General features: G+C 46.3%; 1 protein-coding gene across 1 annotated transcript in view; it reads left to right on the top strand.

The window, feature by feature from the left end:
* The first annotated feature begins 8,740 nt into the window (after positions 1-8,740).
* LOC137536512 (glutamate dehydrogenase, mitochondrial) overlaps positions 8,741-19,282 on the top strand; it is a 64,618-nt gene continuing 54,076 nt past the window's right edge. The window contains exon 1 of the mRNA XM_068258726.1: positions 8,741-9,217. Within this exon, the coding sequence (XP_068114827.1) occupies positions 8,824-9,217 (394 nt within the window). The 5' untranslated portion in view covers positions 8,741-8,823. The remainder of the gene's footprint in view (positions 9,218-19,282) is intronic.

Here is a 19,282-nt window from a genome sequence, read left to right as displayed (position 1 = left end):
GAGCATCCTGCTTCTTGGGACTTGCTTTTGGTTGCTGACCTAAAAGAAAAAACAGGAGCGAGCGTAACTAGAAATCACTGGCCCCTCTGCGAAACTTTGGATGCCCCCCTCGCTTTCTACACAGGTAAACTGAGAACCAATGTTATTCATTTGGCTAGTGCACACTTGAATGTGGTTTCCCCATGCAGATAAAAACAGTCAGTATTGAAGCACTGCACACATTTCCTACATCAATTACATTATGGTTCTGTAATAAAATGTGCATGTTTTCACAAATACAGACACATGTGGTTTGCAGAAAACTCACAGACAAGTGTGCCCCAGCCTCAGTTTCATATTACACTCACTCTGTCCACCTCTGATGGAGAAGAACTGGCTCTGCAGACATCTCCGGCAGCATCACTACAGTACACAGCACTCGGGGAGGGCGAGGAGAGGCTGGGGGCTGGGTGTTGTACACAAGAGCACGTTGCACACAGAATAGGGACTGTCTACAAATCTTCGTCTACAAAACTTTATGATTCCGTATCAGTGGCTGAGCAGATGCAGTCATTAGAACAATTGTGCAGAGAGCAGAAAGTTTTTTTCTTTCTGTGCCCTGAATTGTCAGGACAGGGAAAAAATCTCCCCCTGCAGCTTCTGCGGCTGTATCCCTTGCAGGGTCGTTCTATTGTTACGCCCCTGGAAAAAAAATCTATTCCATACCAACAGCTATATCCTGTTTTTAGAAACAGTAGAGCTTTTTGCATACAAATTGTATGCTGTTTATGTTACATACAATTTTTTTTTCAGTCAACTTTATGCACATTATTAGCTGTGATTTGTACTCTGTCCTGAAGCTTCACTCTGCAAGAACTGTATAGTATACTTGTTCAATTTTTAAACTATACATTCTTGCAAAATTTAATTGCTGGTGTGTGTGTATTTTAATTAGAACATGGCCCTTATTTAATTCACTTTTTCTTCTGACTTTACAATAGAAAAAGTAGGTGAAAAAGTGCTATCAAAATTATTTTGAGTATTTTCTTACTTGTTGGTGTTTTAAAAGGAAATTTTTTGGTTTTTTAGGTTGTGAAAATATATGTTAAGTCTTAATTGCCTATGGGCCTAAAGGTGCGTACACACATGCGACTATAGTCGTTTGTAACGATCGTTCCCCGATCTTTACCAACGACGAGCGTTACAAAAAACAAACCACCGACTATTAACCCCCTTGGCGGTATGAAAAATACCGCCAGGGGGCAGCGCAGCAGTTTTTTTTTTTTTTTTTTTAAATCATGTAGCGAGCCCAGGGCTCGCTACATGATAGCTGCTGCTCAGCGGCATCCCCCCAGCCCCGCCGATCGCCTCCGGCGATAGGCGATCAGGAAATCCCGTTCAAAGAACGGGATTTCCTGGAGGGCTTCCCCGTCGCCATGGCGACGGGGCGGGATGACGTCACCGGCGTCAGCGACGTCGGGACGTCATTGGGAGACCTGATCCACCCCTTGGCGCTGCCTGGCACTGATTGGCCAGGCAGCGCAGGGGTCTGGGGGGGGGGGCCGCGCGCCGCACCGGATAGCGGCGATCGGGCGTGCGGCGGCGGCGATCGGGGTGCTGGCGCAGCTAGCAAAGTGCTAGCTGCGTCCAGCAAAAAAAAAATTATTTAAATCGGCCCAGTAGGGCCTGAGCGGCACCCTCCGGCGGCTTACCCCGTGTCACACACGGGGTTACCGCTAAGGCGGTTAAGGCAAACGACGAACGAGCCAAATCGCTATGAAAGAAAGGTCTCGGCGGATTTTAACCAATGACGATCGTTTGCAAAAGTAGTACATCGTTGGAAACGGTCGTTCGTACTAGGCTTGACATGCGCATTTCACAATTTCTCCGTGAAACTTCTCATTTTTATGCGCAGGCGCAATAGTTGCTTTACGTGATGTAACGTTCGTTCTAACGATCAGATCGTTACACACCTTTTAAAGCTAACTTTACTTAGGTCGTTCTTTCATCAATTAAAAGTTCGTTTGTCGTTCTCAACGAACGATCGTTGTCGCATGTGTGTCTGTAGCATAAGTCTGCATGGGACTGATGATTCTTAGCGGTTATAGATTCAACTCCCAAGATTCTGAAATGAGAGAGACCGGGAGCCCAATGGTGTAGAATCGTTAGGTTCAAGCTGGTTCAAAAATAGAATAATAAGTTATACTCACAAGGGCGGGTTGCATTCTTGCAACCACCTTTTGAGCTTACAGGAAAATAACTGTTCCCACTTGGTGTCCCTCTAGTGTTTGTCATGTGACACAGGCACCCTGGGAGAGAAGAGACAGGGAGGACCCCCCATTGGTGGAAGGAAAACATGGGAGACAACTGCCACAGATGGTTGAGAGTAAGCTCTGCTGCTGCATTGGTCATCCCGATCAAACGCTGCTAGCAATGCGCTCCTGACCTGCCACTGATCAAGTGATATCTTCTGCCTGCTGCAATCGACTGAATCGATCAATTTTGGCTGGAAATCGATTGGTTTTAAATAGTTTCTGTTATCAATTTCTAGCAGATTCGATCAAGTGATGGAATTGGCCAAATATAAATGGAAAATATTGACCAATGTATGGCCACCTTTAGAAGGCCAAAATGTAAAATTCAAACAATATTTTTATTGACTTGGTATTACAAAAAGACATGTAGCACCAATCCATCTTTATATAAAGAAAGGGGAATTTCCGTTAAAAGTGGACATGAACTCTTGCACAGGACAGAAGGAAAACGTATAGAAAGGTATGTATTTAGAGGGTTTAACCTGTCTAATCTTCTCTCATTTGTGTCTAATCACAAGTTGTAATTTGAGCTCTCCCCTGTGTCAGCTGACTGCCACGGCAGATAAGCTCATTTGAAAGCACAAGATGTTAACAATATGTTTGCTTCCATGAAAGCAGTAAGTAGATGCACTTCAAAATTATTGTAGGATTTGCAATAGCTGTAAAGGGGGCCATACACTAGCCGACCAACCAACCAATCAACCATTCAATTCGATTATTATAATCGAATTGGATGAAAATTGATGCTGCCATGTGCGTGCCCGACCGACAAAGCGACCAATTTCGGGACAGAAATTGACTGCACGGTCGATCGCGCATGCTGGAAAATTTCAGGCCGAAGTTGGTTGGTCGGGTGCGCGGCGGTATGGCGGCCGAATTGCGAATGAGCGACGAGACAACGAAACCCCCGCCGCTGCAATGTATAAATGTATGTAGTGTAGTGCATTTATACATTACCTGTCCGGTGTCAGCCTCCACGTGGTTTCCGTCCATCTCGCCGGGTTCCACATACACGCTGTCGGCGCATAGCGTTTGACGTCAGGTGCTATGCGCCGCTAGCGTGTATGCGGCTGTTACCCGGCGAGATGGACGGACACTGTGCGGAAGCTGCTACAGGACAGGTAATGTATAAATGCACTACACTACATACATTTATACATTTTGAGGGCAGTGGCGGGGCGGACGCGGCGGCTCAGCCAAATCCTTGATGATTTCATGCTGAAATCGGACGGGAATCGGCCTGTAGTGTATGGGCAGATTCGACTAGAGACAAATGTATCTCTAATCAGATTCGATTAAAGATAAATTTGCCTCTTGGTCGAATCTGCCCATAATCGTTCTAATGTATGGCCACCCTAACAACGAAACGTTTATCTTTCAGGCCTGGAAACCACTACAAAACGCTATCGCAATCGCTAGCGTTTTGTATGAGCGGTTTGCAGGCGATTTCATGAGCGTTTTCAGGAGCGATTTTAAGAAGTGTATTCTGTTTGCCAGCGGTTGTGTAGTGATTAGCGTTTTTAATTCTGATTGGTCTTTTCAATGAATTTTCATTTTGTTACAGTTTGCAGTAATGTAAAAACGCTTGCAAAATCGCTCTGTGTAGGTTTTGATGAGCGATTATGCCAGCGTTTATATACTTTACATTGCAGAAACGCTAACGCTAATTGCTAACGCTAAACGCGAAAAATGTTAATCGCAATCGCTCCAGTGGAATTTGGCCCATCCATTAACATTAGCTGAGCGTTTAGGGAAATCACTAGCGGTTTGAATCGCTCCCTAAACGCTCAGAAAATTGCTCTAGTGGGTTCCAGCCCTAAAGTTATTATGCAGTTGTGTATCTTATAGAGCAAAGAGGAAGTTCTAAGTTCAGGACCGTTCGCTGCACCCTGTGGCGTACAGACTAGTGTTGTCCGGATCATGAACGATTCGGATCCGAATCTATTTTGTGAGTCGAATCATCCGAATCATCAAAATGAGTGATTCGGATTGCAAAGAGGGTGGGGCCAGGAGCAACACGCCTCCCTCTCAGCGGGCAGCGGGGGTCTTGGAAGCAGAGCAGAGATGGATCGCTCTGTGAAAGGGGAGGCAGCCTTGCACAGCCACAGGTAGATGAGAGAGAGGGGACATCGGTGCCACTGCCAGATATGTGTAGAGCCAGGCACGTGCACAGGGGGGTGCTCTGGGTGCCCAGGCACCCCCCTTTTTAAAACCTTCAAAAAAGGCCCCTCTTGCTGCTCAAAATAAGCCCCGCCCCAACCGCGATAAGCCCCGCCCACCCGCGGGAAGCTCCTCCCCCGCCTGGGACACTTCCAAGTGAAGAGGCCCAGACAGGATTCCTAGTGTGGCATACTGACCTCTCCCTCCACCTAGGACCCATACTGACCTCTACCTCCCCCAGCACCCATAGTGACCTCTCCCTCCACCTAGTACCCAGTGACCACTCCCTCCCCTAGCACTCACAGTGACCTCTCCAGGGGCGTAGCAATAGGGGTTGCAGAGGTAGCGACCGCATCGGGGCCCTTGGGCCAGAGGGGCCCTCCCTCAACTACAGTATTAGCTCTCTATTGGTTCTGTGCTCATAATAATCACTTCAATAGATACTTTGAATAGTGGTAATCCTTAACAAACTGCTCCCCATCCCCTTCTTGCACCTCTGACACTGTAGTTGCCATTGGCAGGTTTTGGTGCGTCGTATCAATTGTTACGTATAGAGTGCTTTGGGGGGCCCCATTGTAAAACTTGCATCGGGGCCCACAGCTCCTTAGCTACGCCACTGGACCTCTCCTTCTACCTAGGACCCATACTGACCTCTCCCTACCCAGTACCCACAGTGACATCTCCCTTCACCTAGCACCCACAGTGACATCTCCCTTCACCTAGCACCCACAGTGACCTTTCCCTCCATCTAGCACCCACAGTGGCCTCTCCCTCCCCAGCTCTAGCAGTGATCCTGTCTACCCCAGCACCCACACTGACCTATCCCTTCCCCAGCACCCACAGTGATTTTTACCCAGTGGCTACCCTCCTGTCCCCTGCAGCACCCACAGGGACCCCCCATCCCAAAAGCAGCACCTACAGTGACCTCTCCCATTGCCAGCGCCCACAGTGCCCTCTCCCAACATCCAGCATCCACTCCCTCCTCGAGTAACCACACTGACTTCTCCCAGCACCCACAGTGACCTACCCTTCCTCCAGCACCCATACTGATCTCTTCCTTCCACAGCACCCATAGTGGCCTACCCTTCACCCAGCACCCACACTGACCTCTACCTCCCTTAGCAGCAACTATGCCATTCATAGCAGCACCCATAGTGACCTCCCACCCCCTGCACCCATACTGACCTCTACCTCCCGAGACCCATAGTGATCTCCCCCAAAGGACCTACAGCAACCTCCCTTTCCTCCAGCACCCATGCTGACCTCTACCTTCCACAGCACCCACAGTTACTTCTCCCCACAGTGACCTACCCTTCCCCCATCAACCACACTGACCTCGACCTCCCCTAGCAGCAACTATGCTATTCACAGTACCCAAAGTGATCTCCCACTCCCTGCACCCACATCAATCCCACCAATATTCAGCACCCACATTACAGTCAACCAGTAACCTCCACTATAGCAAGCACCCAGTACTTGCACCAAGCACCCTGCATCCAATACTCACATCCGTCCTCAATATGGCACTTAGTACTTGCATCAAACAGCCACATGACACCCAGTACCTGCACCCCTTCACCCTATAGCTGGCACCCAGTACTCACACCCACATGGCACAGTACTTGCACCCAGCCCCAACATGGCACTTACTACTCACACCTGCACACCGCCTTCACATGGCACCCACTATCTGCACTCACATAACTAGTACTAGCACCCAAAGTACCTGCACTCAGAACCCACATGACACACAATGCCCACCCATAGCTAGCACCCAGTGCAGGCATGGCACCAAGTATTTGCACCTATGTGATACCCAGTACCTGCACCCAACACCCACATGTTTCATCTGCAGTAGTTCCAGTTGCACTAAGCCTCCACTTGGTGCCCAGCACCCACACCAAACACTCACATATGACATCCAGTACTTGCACCCAGAACTCACAAGGGACTAAGTACCTGCAATCGACACCTACATGATGGTTGATACACGCCCATACAGCCAGAATACACATGTCGCCCTGGGCCAGCACCCAGAACCCACATGGCACCCAGCATCTGCCTTTAGCACCCACATGACAACTAATACCCCACTAGCCAGCACCCATCACCCATATGTCACCATGTACTCACTCCCAGTACCCACTTGGCACTCAGTATTTGCACCTAAGACCCACATACCCCCATAATCAACACCCACATGGCACAGTACTCACACGTCACCAAGTTCCAAAGCCTAGTACCAGTCCATGGCCAGCACCCAAATAGCACCCAGTACCCATTCTTGGTCTGAACCCGTATGAGACTCAGTACTGTCCCATGGCACACAAACAGACCACACATGGCACTCCCTACTCACATGGATCCCTGTACCAATTAGCAATCACATGGCACCCACTATTGTTTATCACCATCTGCTACTCATTCAGCACCCAATACTGCATAGCACCCAGTGCAAATAAACACCCAATATAAACTGGACCTTGGTACCCAAAGCAGCTTGACACAGACTTTACTTTGGTATCTCGGCACCCACTGCAACTGAGCACAAAGTGAACCTTTGCGTCTTTCCATCTACTGCATCTGGGCACCCACTGCACCTTGGCACTTACTGCAGTTTTGTATCTACTAATGCTTAGCAACCACTGCATATTGGTAACCACTTATTTGCCTGAAAAGAGGATTGGGTGCTGATCAAGAGGGACAGAGGTCCCAGTAATGAAAGGTGAGTCTGTGCCTTCACTGTGGGCTCCACTGTGCCCACTCTAACCCACTAACAGTGGGCACCTATCACTGCTGATTTGAGGGTGGTAGCACCAAAAGAGTTGGTTGGAAGGTGACACAAAGTCTGCCTGATACTGCTATAAAGGTGTGTGTGTGTGTGTGTGTGTGTGTGTGTGTGTGTGGGGGGGGGGGGGGGGGTATGTGGGGGAAGGCATTGCCAGGCCCCTTTTTTTAAATTTGAGCACCCCCTACTTAAAGACCCTCTGCACGGCCCTGTGTAGAGCACACATACTGGCTGTAATGTGCTGCTCATTATAGGCTGTCTGTTCCGTAGTTGTGCACAGTGAACACATTGGAAACTTTTGGCTCAGCTCAGTAACTTTACAGACAGAGTGCTGGGCTAGGACAGGGCATGCACAGTGATTGCAGGGCAATATGATCCTCCTGCGCTGCTCTAAACAGCTGCACTTTACTTCTGGGAATGCTTTGGGGAATGGGAGTATACAGATGAACATATAGGTGAAATATACGTAAAGCATATGATTGCAGCATGTGGGTATTGTGTGCAAACAAACATTTCTGCTCTCTGCTCGTCCCTCCTCCCTTCTCTGTCCACGCCCTGCCCTCTGTCCATCTTCTCACCTTCTCTGTGTGTCCACCCCCCTCCCCTTCTCCTGTCCAGGGACGGCGCTACCATAGAGGCAGAGGAGGCAGCTGCCCCAGGGCCCCAGAGCTTGTAGGGGCGCCCAGTGGCTACAAGAGGAAAAAAAAAATTCAAATCGGATTATAGTTTTTGAGAAAATCGATTTTAAAGTTTTGAAGGAAAAAAGTATACTTTTAAATGCGGTAAATGTCACTTTTAGTAGCAAACCTAACGGTAGTGTAATTTTACATGCATCAAACGAAAGCGCAATAAATTTCCTGACGGGGTTTCCAGGGGGTCTATACGCAACCGCAGCGCTTTGGCCAGGGATCGCTATACAGCCGCAATATGGCTGTATGAAGATCCCTGCCATTTTTTTCTATTTTCCCAATTTTTTTTTTATGTTTAGAGTGTGGGAATTAAAAAAAAAAATTATGTGGGTTCCCCCCTCCTGAAAATTTTAACCCCTTGTCCCCCATGCAGGCTGAGATAGCAAGAATGTGGAGCTCCGACCGATTGGGACTTCACACCCTGACTATACCAGCTGCAAAAAAGGTCCCCTAATGCCGATTTGTGTTCCGGGGTATATGTTGGGGGGGTGCCACCACCAGGGTTATTTTGCCCTGGGGCCCCATTGTTGCTTAAACCAGACCAGCTCCTGTCCTGCTAGTCATTTGACCCCCGAATGCTTCCCTTGTAAAATGATCCGAGATTCGGATCAAAGATCCGGATCTTTTCAATGACCCGATTTGAATCACCCGGATCATTGAAAAGATCCGAACTTCGCATCTCTAGTACAGACAAGATCGGTGTTCTGTGCGCGCTCACATCAACCATGTACGAGCACGCGCATTGACCTCTAGTCCCCGTGCACGCGCTACCCGCCCCTCCAGCCTCGCGCTCGGCACCTTATATAGGCGGCTGCTTGGCCTTATCTTGCTTAGCTCGGGTTCCACCAGTGTTCCGTCCCGGCTCGGTGCAGCCGCCTGTCTTGCCGCCGCCATGTACCGCTATCTCGGAGAGCTGTTGTCCCGGGGAGGGGGAGCCCTGGCCTCCTGTGCCGCAGATACGGCGCTTCCCGCAGCCGCCGCGTCCCCCATTCTCCGCCGCTACAGCCACGCTGTGGACCAGGAGGACGACCCCAACTTCTTCAAGATGGTGGAGGGCTTTTTCGACCGAGGGGCTGGCATCGTAGAGGACAAGCTGGTGGAAGACCTGCGTACCCGGGAGACGGAGGAGCAGAAGAGGAAGCGGGTGAAGGGGATCCTGCGGATCATTAAGCCCTGCAACCATGTGCTGTCTGTCAGCTTCCCCATCAAGAGGGACAACGGGGACTGGGAGGTGGTGGAGGGCTACCGGGCTCAGCACAGCCAGCACCGTACCCCCTGCAAGGGAGGTCAGTATAGGGAGACATTACAGCCAGTGACAACAGCAAGGCAGTGATTGCTCTGCAAAGATCATTCTAGCTGAGGATCGTGTAGAAGTCCCAGGTGTATACAAGGGTTAATTGGGGACATTCTGCAGATCCTATAGCACGTCTAGGCAACCCAGTCTGTACATGTGTGCACTCCATTACTTCAGGCTAGATTACTATAACCTTGTTATTGTTGTGTGCTTTTATAGCATTTGTATTTTATGTAGAGCTGTACAGAGTACCATGAGCAAGTTCTGGCTCTAATGCCTAGTACACACCATAATTTTTCTGTTAGATTTTCTGTAAAATTTTCTGTAATTAGATTCTTTTCTGTAAAGTACTGGTAGAGACTGGTCATTATCTCTGGTGCATTGTCTTCTGGTGGTCTCCTGCTGAGTAGAACAATGCTTAATTGCTAGGCAGATGGTTAGATAATTTCCAACGTGTTGGAAATTATCTATCTGGCAGGTAAATCTAATGCTGGGCATACAAGGGATCAAGACAGGTCCGATGACCCGCCGGATCGATTCCCTGCTCGATCCCCGCGGGCGGACAATAGCGGGGAATTGAGCGGAAGATAAGCAAGCGCCCGCGGGGACGAGCACTATCGATCCGGACGCGGCGGGAGTCGATCCGGCGGGTAATCGAGCCGCTGGGTCGACCCATGTATTCCCAGCATTACAGAAAATCTTATGCTGGGGATACATGGTACGTTTCTGTACCATGTATCGAGCCGCTGATGCTGGGAGCTGATAATTTCCAACAGGTCCGATGACCCGCCGGATCGATTACCCGCTCGATCCCCATGGGCAGACAATAGTGGGGAGTCGAGCGGAAGATAAGGAAGCGCCTGCGGGGAGGAGCGGGAGTCGATCCGACGGTTAATCGAGCCGCCGGGTCGACCCGTGTATCCCCAGCATTAAGGTGGCCATACATTCGTTAGATTAGCAGCAGATAGATCAGATAGATTTCTGATCTGTCTGATGTGTTCGGGAACATTTTTTTTTTTTTTTTTACTAGGAACAGATTTCCAATAGATTTCAGTTTGAAATCTATTGAAAATCAATCTGATGGCATTTTTTTGCCATCAGATTTCCATTAGGGCCAATGCAAAATGATAAGCAATCTCAACAGATCGACCTAGATTTTCCAGCTTGTCAGATCGATTGAAATCGGCTGCAAATCGGTTGATTGGTCAATCTATTTGCAATCGATCGGCCAAAAATCGTCAGTGTATGGGCCCCTTTACAGAAAATTGTATGGTGTGTACTAGGCAAAATGCTAGGTACACACTGATCTTTTCTGGCAGATTTACTGTCAGATCGATTATTTCCAACATATCCGATCTGACTTCAGATTAATTTCTGATCATTTTCCGATTTATCAATTTCTGAAAGAAGTGAATGGGAAAACAGAAGGAAAATGATTGGATAGTGTTCCGAAATCAGATCAGACATGTTGGAAATAATCGATCTGACAGTAAATCTTCCAGAACATCTCATAGTGTATATGGAGTTAGGAGTTTCTAAGTAGCCCAATTCATGTAATATTTTTTTGGGTTGTGGGCTGGAACCTACATGGAGAAAATATAACATGTAGTGTCCTGGCTGAGATGGTTCTCAGTTCTGCAAGACCATTGTGCTGGCCATCTTGTTGCCCCTTGTTTGGGATTTTTTTATTTTATGAATTTTAGGCTTTTCTGCCTTTTAGGCTGCTTTCACAGTGGGATGTTACAGACGCACGTTAGAGCAGCCTGTAGCGCAGCCCAACTCACAGTAATGAAAAATTAATGGGCTGTTCACAGTGCCCACGTTGCGTTACATTGTAACGTATCATGTTCTATGAAAGGGCAACACTGTTTGCACATGCTCAGTAATGTTGTTTTATTGTTTGTGTGCAGGAAAGGAGGAGGGTAGAGTCCTCTATTTTGTCTAGCCACATGGCTAATTAATATTCACTACACTGCAATGCTGGTTCTCTGCCTGCTAGCAATGATTCATATGAATCATTCTCTGCCTGCTAGCAATGATTCATATGAATCATTGCCGGATATATCCAACGAAAACGGCGCACCAAGAGCCGCATAACGTGGCTCTATGTAGCGTCCACCTTTAGCACCTCCAAGTGTTGCGTTAGGGCCCTTTTACACTTAATCAGTTGGTACGCGTTAGTACGCGTTTTTTTCCATAGCAGTGCATTGTGACAAAGATTTCAGTTAAAACGTGTTAAGTGTGAAAGGTGCCATAGGAAAACATGGGACTTACTTTGAAAATCCGTTTTCTTTCCGTTTTAACTGAGAGCAACTGATTAAGTGTAAAAGGGCCCTTAGGGGAACGTTATGCGACCTTAACGTCCCCTGCAACGCAACGTCCCACTGTGTAAGAGCCCTTAGGGCCCGATTCCACCCCTGACAAAATCGCATGCGGATGCGATTCCGCATGCGATTTTTGCCGCGATTTCGCATAGGCAGGCTATGAGCGATTTTAACCATGTCACTGCCTGGTTCAATTTGCATTAGTTTTCGTGCGAAATCGCGGCAAAAAACGAATGTGCGTTTTCCCTATTAAATACATAGCCTGCAAATCGCCTGCATTCCTCACGCAGGCGAATTCTGCAGGCCCTACCGTGCAGAAAAATCCTGCACAGAAAAACGCACTAAAAAACTGACAAGTGGAAACAGTCTCATCCACTTGTATTGGTTATGCGAATCCGCATGCAGACAACGCATGAGGATTCGCTCTAGTGGAAACGGGCCCTTAAAGAAACCTGTAGTGAGAGGCTAATGCATTGTCATTATCTTTGCCTTAAAAGTCTTTTGGCACCCTCTACAGCATGAAGCGTTGTGATTGGCCGAATAGAGTGGCTGTAGTTTACTACAACCTATCAGAATCCTAGCAGTTCAAGAGGGTGCTGTCCAGCCAATCACACTAGAAGAAGTTTCTGAGGTTTCCTGCTGGGTCCCCTAAACTAGACTAGCGCGGAAGCCCCTTCAACCAGAACAGCAGATGTGCATTTACACTTATCTGGTTTTTTTTTTTTTTTTTCCCCAGCATCAATAGTAATTTTTATTGCTTTGTGGCACAATCATTCAAAATTATGATTTTGGATTAAACATTTTGGCTGATGGCATATAATGTTTCATTAATGACCCATAGCTTTGCACTGTATTAAGCATTTCAGTGCTGTGCATTTCAATAGATTTTGCCATGAAATAAATTGTAAATCTATTGAAAATCTGTCTGTGGTGTACTGGGGGGAGGAGTAGATTAGGACAGAGAGGGTATGACCTGTTTCCACTTTAGGAGGCAATCTAAGCATGTATAGGCATCTTAAAGCCCTGCGCACACTTGGAGGCTTTCTGTTGCTGGACAGGGATTGGTACTCTATCCCTTGGCCGTCACTGTAACAACCCTGTACAGATGTCACTAGCCTACAAACTAGCGAGATGCTTCTGCTGAAATGGGGGGGGGGGGGGCTGAGGAAGAACTATCGATGCATGGCGCATTGGAGTCCTGTAGGGGAGTGGGATGAGCAATGTGGTTGGGTGTCGAAGTTTGCTAAAGATCTTGTATGCCGGTCTGTGCTGGAGTCATTCACGAGTGACTATTCTCAGTCGAGGTGGTCTTTACTATCCACTAAGGCCAAGTTCATTCCAGCATGTGTATGTAGCATTTGGTCAGTGGAAGTAGAGCATTGGCTGCACAGCTAGGCAAATAATTTTTTTTTTTTTTTTTTTTTTCTTGAGACATTAATAGATGACATCCATTAGTCTTTTTGATACATTTTTAGCTTATTTGAAGAAACTGTCAAGCCATGTCATGTCAGAGTTCAGTGCACAAATTGTGTTCTTAATTTTAAAAAGCATAACCAATGTTCTCCTGTTTGTATTTGTGTACAATGTCTGCAACATTTTAAGATGTTTGGCATTGAATATCATTTTTGGCTCACATCATACAAGCGACCCCCATCTTCTGCTCCCGTCAAAACAAAGATGTGCAATCTGCAAATTTTTTTTTCTATCTGGGTTGCTTTGTCCCCAGGCACTCTGAGGAACCTCCTGTTCTCCTCCTTCCCATAGGTCAGTATTTGCCACTCAGCTGAGCATCCGTAGACTTTCACTATTTGTATTTGCTAACAGCTGGTCTGGCCAAAATCTTAATTGCATGCATGATATTAAGACCAGACTATTGATAATACCTCTTCGTAATCTAGTACTGATGAGTATCTGGCAGATTCTTTTAACATGGTCATTCTAGTGTCCTCTGCCTATCAGGATTGTGTTGAATAAAACTTGGATTTGAGTGACTAGTTTTAATGATGATTTGAAGTGTAATAGTGGTCATTGTTCGATTATAAATTATTTATATACATGGATGTGATCACAAGTGGCTGACCTTGAAGTACAGTGTCTACAGTGGAACTATTGTTGTTGTTTTGGAAACTGGGCCTTTTGAATGTTTCACCCAACAAACTGCTTAACTACCCCCCACCCCCCAATCGACCCTAAAATGGGGGGTGGGGGATCACACCACAGAGATCTGCAGCAGCTCAGCACTTGCTCACCTCCCTGGGATCCAGCACTGCAATTCTTCCTCTATCCTACAGGTGGCGCTGTAACCCTGTAGTGAGTGTTAGGATGACAAGCGTGGATCTCGCCCGAGGGATGCAGAGACACAGGACAGGAAGGAGAATGGCTGCCGGCGTCTGGATCCCGGGGAAGGTGATTTAAAACACCCGCTGCACACTGCTCTGCTTAGTCCTGCTGGTGGCTACCACGAGTTGTGCTCAGGGTAACTGATTCTGCCTTTTTTTTTTTTTTTAAATTCCACCCCGAGCCTGACTTGTTATAACCCCCGAGGAGGTTAATGGTGAGACATTATGGTAGTTAAAGTTTTCCAAGTCAACAGCAGTGTGTGTGTGTGTGTTGTGTGTGTGTGTGTTGTGTGTGTTGTGTGTGTTGTGTGTGTTGTGTGTGTTGTGTGTGTTGTGTGTGTTGTGTGTGTTGTGTGTGTTGTGTGTGTTGTGTGTGTTGTGTGTGTTGTGTGTGTTGTGTGTGTGTGTGTGTGTGTGTGTGTGTGTGTGTGTGTAAGACTCAGTGTATACACACATGCATTTTTCCCACTTCCATCCACTTACATATTATAGGAGACTAGTAGACCCAGCCCATTTAAAAACGGGCTCTAGGTCTACGGCCACCGCCAGTGCGCATGCGCCGGCATGCTGCGCACACAACTGAGCGTGCCCGATGCAGGCGCTCGCCCGCACCCGCCCACCTCACCCATCCTGGTCCCAGCTGTCAGTTACTGCGCACATGCACAGTAACCAAAATTCTGGGACACAGCGACAGTCAGCTTTTATTAGGTAGGATTACACAATCTGTTCATAGTATATTAAATCTGTTGGTCTTCATACTACATGTGGATGGAAAAATTGGTCAGTTATTGGCCAATCAGAATTGAATGTGTGTACCAGGCGTTAGTGTGTGGCATTTCTCAGATCAGTAGGTTCATTGCAGGGTGTATTATGTCAGAAAAGGGATGTGTCCATATATGCCACACTAAACTTGTGGTCTTTCAATCCAAAATTTAAAAACCTCTAGGCAAGGAGCTGTTGTAAGGAACCAGCATGACAGAAGGCTCTTGTCCAGATGTTTTGAGGTGGACTTTGATGAAATGACTAGAACCTTTTTGAGTTGAGGTTGTGGGTGGTGTAGTGTAGTTGAAACAAAGGCTGACCAGGACCTAAATTTGTAAGATTTGAATGTTAGTAGGCCAATCTTGGAGACTTCTATGTGGGTAACTAGTGGAGAGACAAAAGAATGGGTGATATTCAGCAATAGAGGGGTTAGTTTAAAGCAAACCTAAACTGAAAATAGTTATGAGAATTAATAGAATGTGTAGTAGCAATACTGTAGTATGTAGCACCTCCCTGCAGTCTATGGTAATACTGGTCTTAAATTCAAGGGGGTAAAGTTGTAACTGAAGTCTGCAAATCGGCCATTTCTGTGTGATGTACAATCTGGTTCATTCAGCTGTCAATAAAAATAAGCAATTAAACGATTCAGCTCAGCCACAATCAATTATTTTAAATCCGAAACCTCCAAGATTGGCCTACTAATTGGGTAAATCCTTATTATTAATTATTATTATTATTTAGTATTTATATAGCACTGACCTATTACGCAGCGCTGTACAGTGTATATGTATATCTTGTCACTAACTGTCCCTCAAAGGAGCTCACAATCTAATGCAATTTAGGTCCTAAAAATCCTTTTGTGGCAACTACACCACACATCCTACAACCTCAGGTCAACAGTCATTTCATCAGTCCACCTCAAAACATCTGGAGGAGAGCTGGTCCTTTGGAATTCCTTACTACATACAGTTAGGACAGCTCCATGCCTCATGTATTCCTCATGGTTCTTCACACATCTGCTTGTAGGTGTATTATGGCTGAATAGACTGTTGGTAAAGTGATGGGTTTTTACACTACGCTTCTTCACTGTATTTCAGCATTTAATGTATGGAACATCAGTTGAACAGCAGGCTTACAGCTGTCATGAAGTCCAGCTCTGCGCAACAATCAATCCCACACATGCCAAATTAGAATGTTTCCTATCTGTTCAAACTTTGAAATCCACCAGCTCCCGATGTGGCTAGAAGATGGATCCCTCTCTGAGCAACATCTGCTGCCCACCCCCTTACTGACCCTTGGGGGCCCTGCAGAGTATTAGAACAGCGGTGTTCACTTCCTTACCTGTCCGTCTGGTGCGCTCCCTTTGTTTTCCTTCTGTCATCTCCAGGTGCCTGTACCCTGTGACCTGGCAGCATTTACCGGTACTTACGTACGCTGGGTCACATGAACCAGGGCTTTACGGAAGCACACGGGAAGTATTGTGCTGGCCAGATAGGCAAATGTGCTCTGCTGCGCTTATACGCAGCCGCACGGCGACACATGAGAGCCCTGAAACACTGATTAGGCCACCTGCGCAGATGCCGTGTTCTCTGCCCCCTTTTTGACCACAAGAGAAAAGGTCCGGTCAGATCTGCAATATCCATTTTGTCCACCAATCATCCAAAATTATGATCTGGCAGCTTGTTACTGCATCTGACCTTGGCAGAACGGAAATATTGTGTAGTGTAGGGGAAACTATAATTTTCATCAGATTTTTATCAACACCATTGAATAAGCTGACATCAATGTGTACTTTTTTTTTTTTTTTTTTTTTTTTTTTCAGAGCTTATTGACATTTGGTGATAAAAAGAACACTGCATGGAAATCTGTGTTTGGGACTGAACTTGTGACTGTATAATTAATTTAATTATGTAATCATTAAATCATACCTCCTAGTGTTTGCAGCTGTATGACTCCTGCATGAGCTGTTCTCCAGGGAAAGTTAAAGGGGCACTACAGCGAAAAACTGTAAAATTTAAAATATGTGCAAACCTATACAAATAACTTCTGTCAGATTTCTACTACCTACTGTAAGTGACAGCAACATAGGAGAAATGTAATTTATGGCTCCTTTTACTCTGGAAAAAATGTACTTATTTGTATATGTTTGCACATTTTACAGTTTTTCGCTGTAGTGCCCCTTTAACTATGACAGTTTTCTGACAGTTCACTAAAATTGGGACTAAAGACTATGTATAGGCAGATTAAGGCCTCTTGCACACTGCAAGCGATTCAGATTCCGCTTTTTAATCAGTTTTTACATCCGATTTAGATTCCGATTTGCAGAGTGCAGGGAGCAAACTGCAAATCGGAATCGGATGTAAAATCTGATTAAAAAGCGGAATCGGAATCACTTGCAGTGTGCAAGAGACCTAACCAAGATCTGATGTGCTCTCTGATCAAATATGATTGGCGAGAGAACTGTTGCCTGCCCATACGCTACAGGCTGATTCCCGAGGAAGTTCATGCTGAAATTGATCCTGAATTGGCCTTGTGATGCTACATCCACCGGCCTGATGATGTCACCCCCTAATGGTCAATGTGCCCAGTGCACTATACATATTCGTATTTCTCAGACAGCACACCTCTTGCTTCATTGGTCGTGCCAGGTGTAGTCCGTGTGGCTAGCACAGACTTGGCACAATTCAAAAAAAGGCAGATGACCAGCACTGACCGTATCTTAAAAAGCAGGTTTTTATTCACCAGATCAAGTGAACAAAAATGTAGCCAAAACATCTGAAAGCCCAAGGATGTAATTATAGCTCAATGATATTCATAGCTCTTGGCTGCATAAAGATGGTCAAGAACATAATCAAGACATGGGTTATGCCTCCATTGCAGCTCAATGTGGGGGCAGATGTGTTCACATCTGGTGAATAAAAACCTGCTTTTTAAGATACGGTCAGTGCTAGTCATCTTCCCCTCCCCCCCCCCTTTTTATTTTTATTTATTTATTTATTTTTTTTTGCTTCTGCAATAAAAAAAGAAACCTTCAGACAGCAGTAAATGTGATGCACAGAAAAATCTGTTGCCAGCACTTAATCTCTAGCAGTTTTCAATGACCGTTGAAGGCGCACACAGATTATCAGAGATTTCATGCTGAAATTGATTAAAAATCTGTGGAGCCATTTAAGCAGATAGATGCCTCTATGATCAAACATGTTGGCCATGTCGACCAGTGTATGGCCACCTTAAAACTTTTCGTTGTGTTGCCAATTTTTAACTCCAGTTAACGCCAAAGCAATAAATGTCTGTGGGATGTGTCATACTTGGTATGATGCATGGAAGCATCGCATCTGACACGAGGGCATCAGCGGGTTATGGGTCAACATCTGCGGAGACGTGCATTGAGTGAAAGTCATGTAAGTTAGTGGTGCCACAGATACATTTTTGTTGCAGTGCGCGTAAGCAAATTTATTTAATTTTTTTTTTTTTTTTTTTATACACTTGCTTGCAATATGTATTTCGGCCACAGGAAGTGAGCGCTAGAGAGCCTCACTTATGATTTGATTTACTGCAAAAAATTAAATCAAGTCTCATTGCTGATGTGAAACTGACTTAAAGGATACCACAACTGACATGTGGCATAATGAGATCGACATGGGTATGTACAGTGCCTAGCACACAAATAACTATGCTGTGTTCCTTTTTTTCTTTCTCTGCCTGAAAGAGGTAAATATCAGGCATGTAAGTGGCTGACTCAGTCCTGACTCAGACAGGAAGTGACGACAGTGTGACCTTCACTGATAAGAAATTCCAACTATAAAACACTTTCCTAGCAGAAAATGGCTTCTGAGAGCAAGAAAGAGATAAAAAAAGGGGGAATGTCTTATCAGTGAGGGTCACACTGTAGTCACTTCCTGTCTGAGTCAGGACTGAGTCAGCCATTTACATACCTGATATTTACCCATTTCAGGCAGATAAAGAAAAAAAGGAACACAGCATAGTTATTTGTGTGCTAGGCACTGTACATACCCATGTCTATCTCATTATGCCACATGTCAGTTGTGGTATCCTTTAAGGCTCTTTGCACACTATGCATACTATGCATCTGTGATAGCATCACATTGCAACATGGGGGCAGATAGAAGCCCCGGGTAAGTGTCAGGTTTTTTTTTTTGTTTTTTTTTTCCCCCCGCACTCCACAGAACCCCTTTAACCTCTACGCGACTGCTCCACACCGATTGGCGTGAGCAGCGGGGCAGCCCCAGGACCACTCCGCGCCGATTGGCCTGAATGGTTGCGGGCGGAGATGGCAGGGGATTGTGTGCATTCCCGCTTGGAGAGATTGCCGCTGGGGACTGTTAGACTGAGACAGCCGTCTATTAACAGTGTATAACGCTGCGAACTAAGGCAGCGCTGTATCTCCCCGACTATTCCGAAATTGTGATCTTGGCAATTGCGATTTCGGTTTAAATTCAAAGTGGCAATTATCACGATCACTTCATTTCCACATGGGGGAAGTTGAAAGAAGTGGCTTCAAACCTCCCCAAAGTCCCGGCGCGTGCGGCCCGCAGCTTTGGACATACCTTCTGTATGAGTCGAAAACCCTCTACGTCCTATATTGCCATCTGCCAGCTCTTGTGCTTGGCA

Source organism: Hyperolius riggenbachi, chromosome 10 (assembly GCF_040937935.1).
Source record: "Hyperolius riggenbachi isolate aHypRig1 chromosome 10, aHypRig1.pri, whole genome shotgun sequence".
Lineage (NCBI taxonomy): Eukaryota > Metazoa > Chordata > Amphibia > Anura > Hyperoliidae > Hyperolius > Hyperolius riggenbachi.
This window is presented reverse-complemented; position numbering and strand designations above follow the sequence as displayed.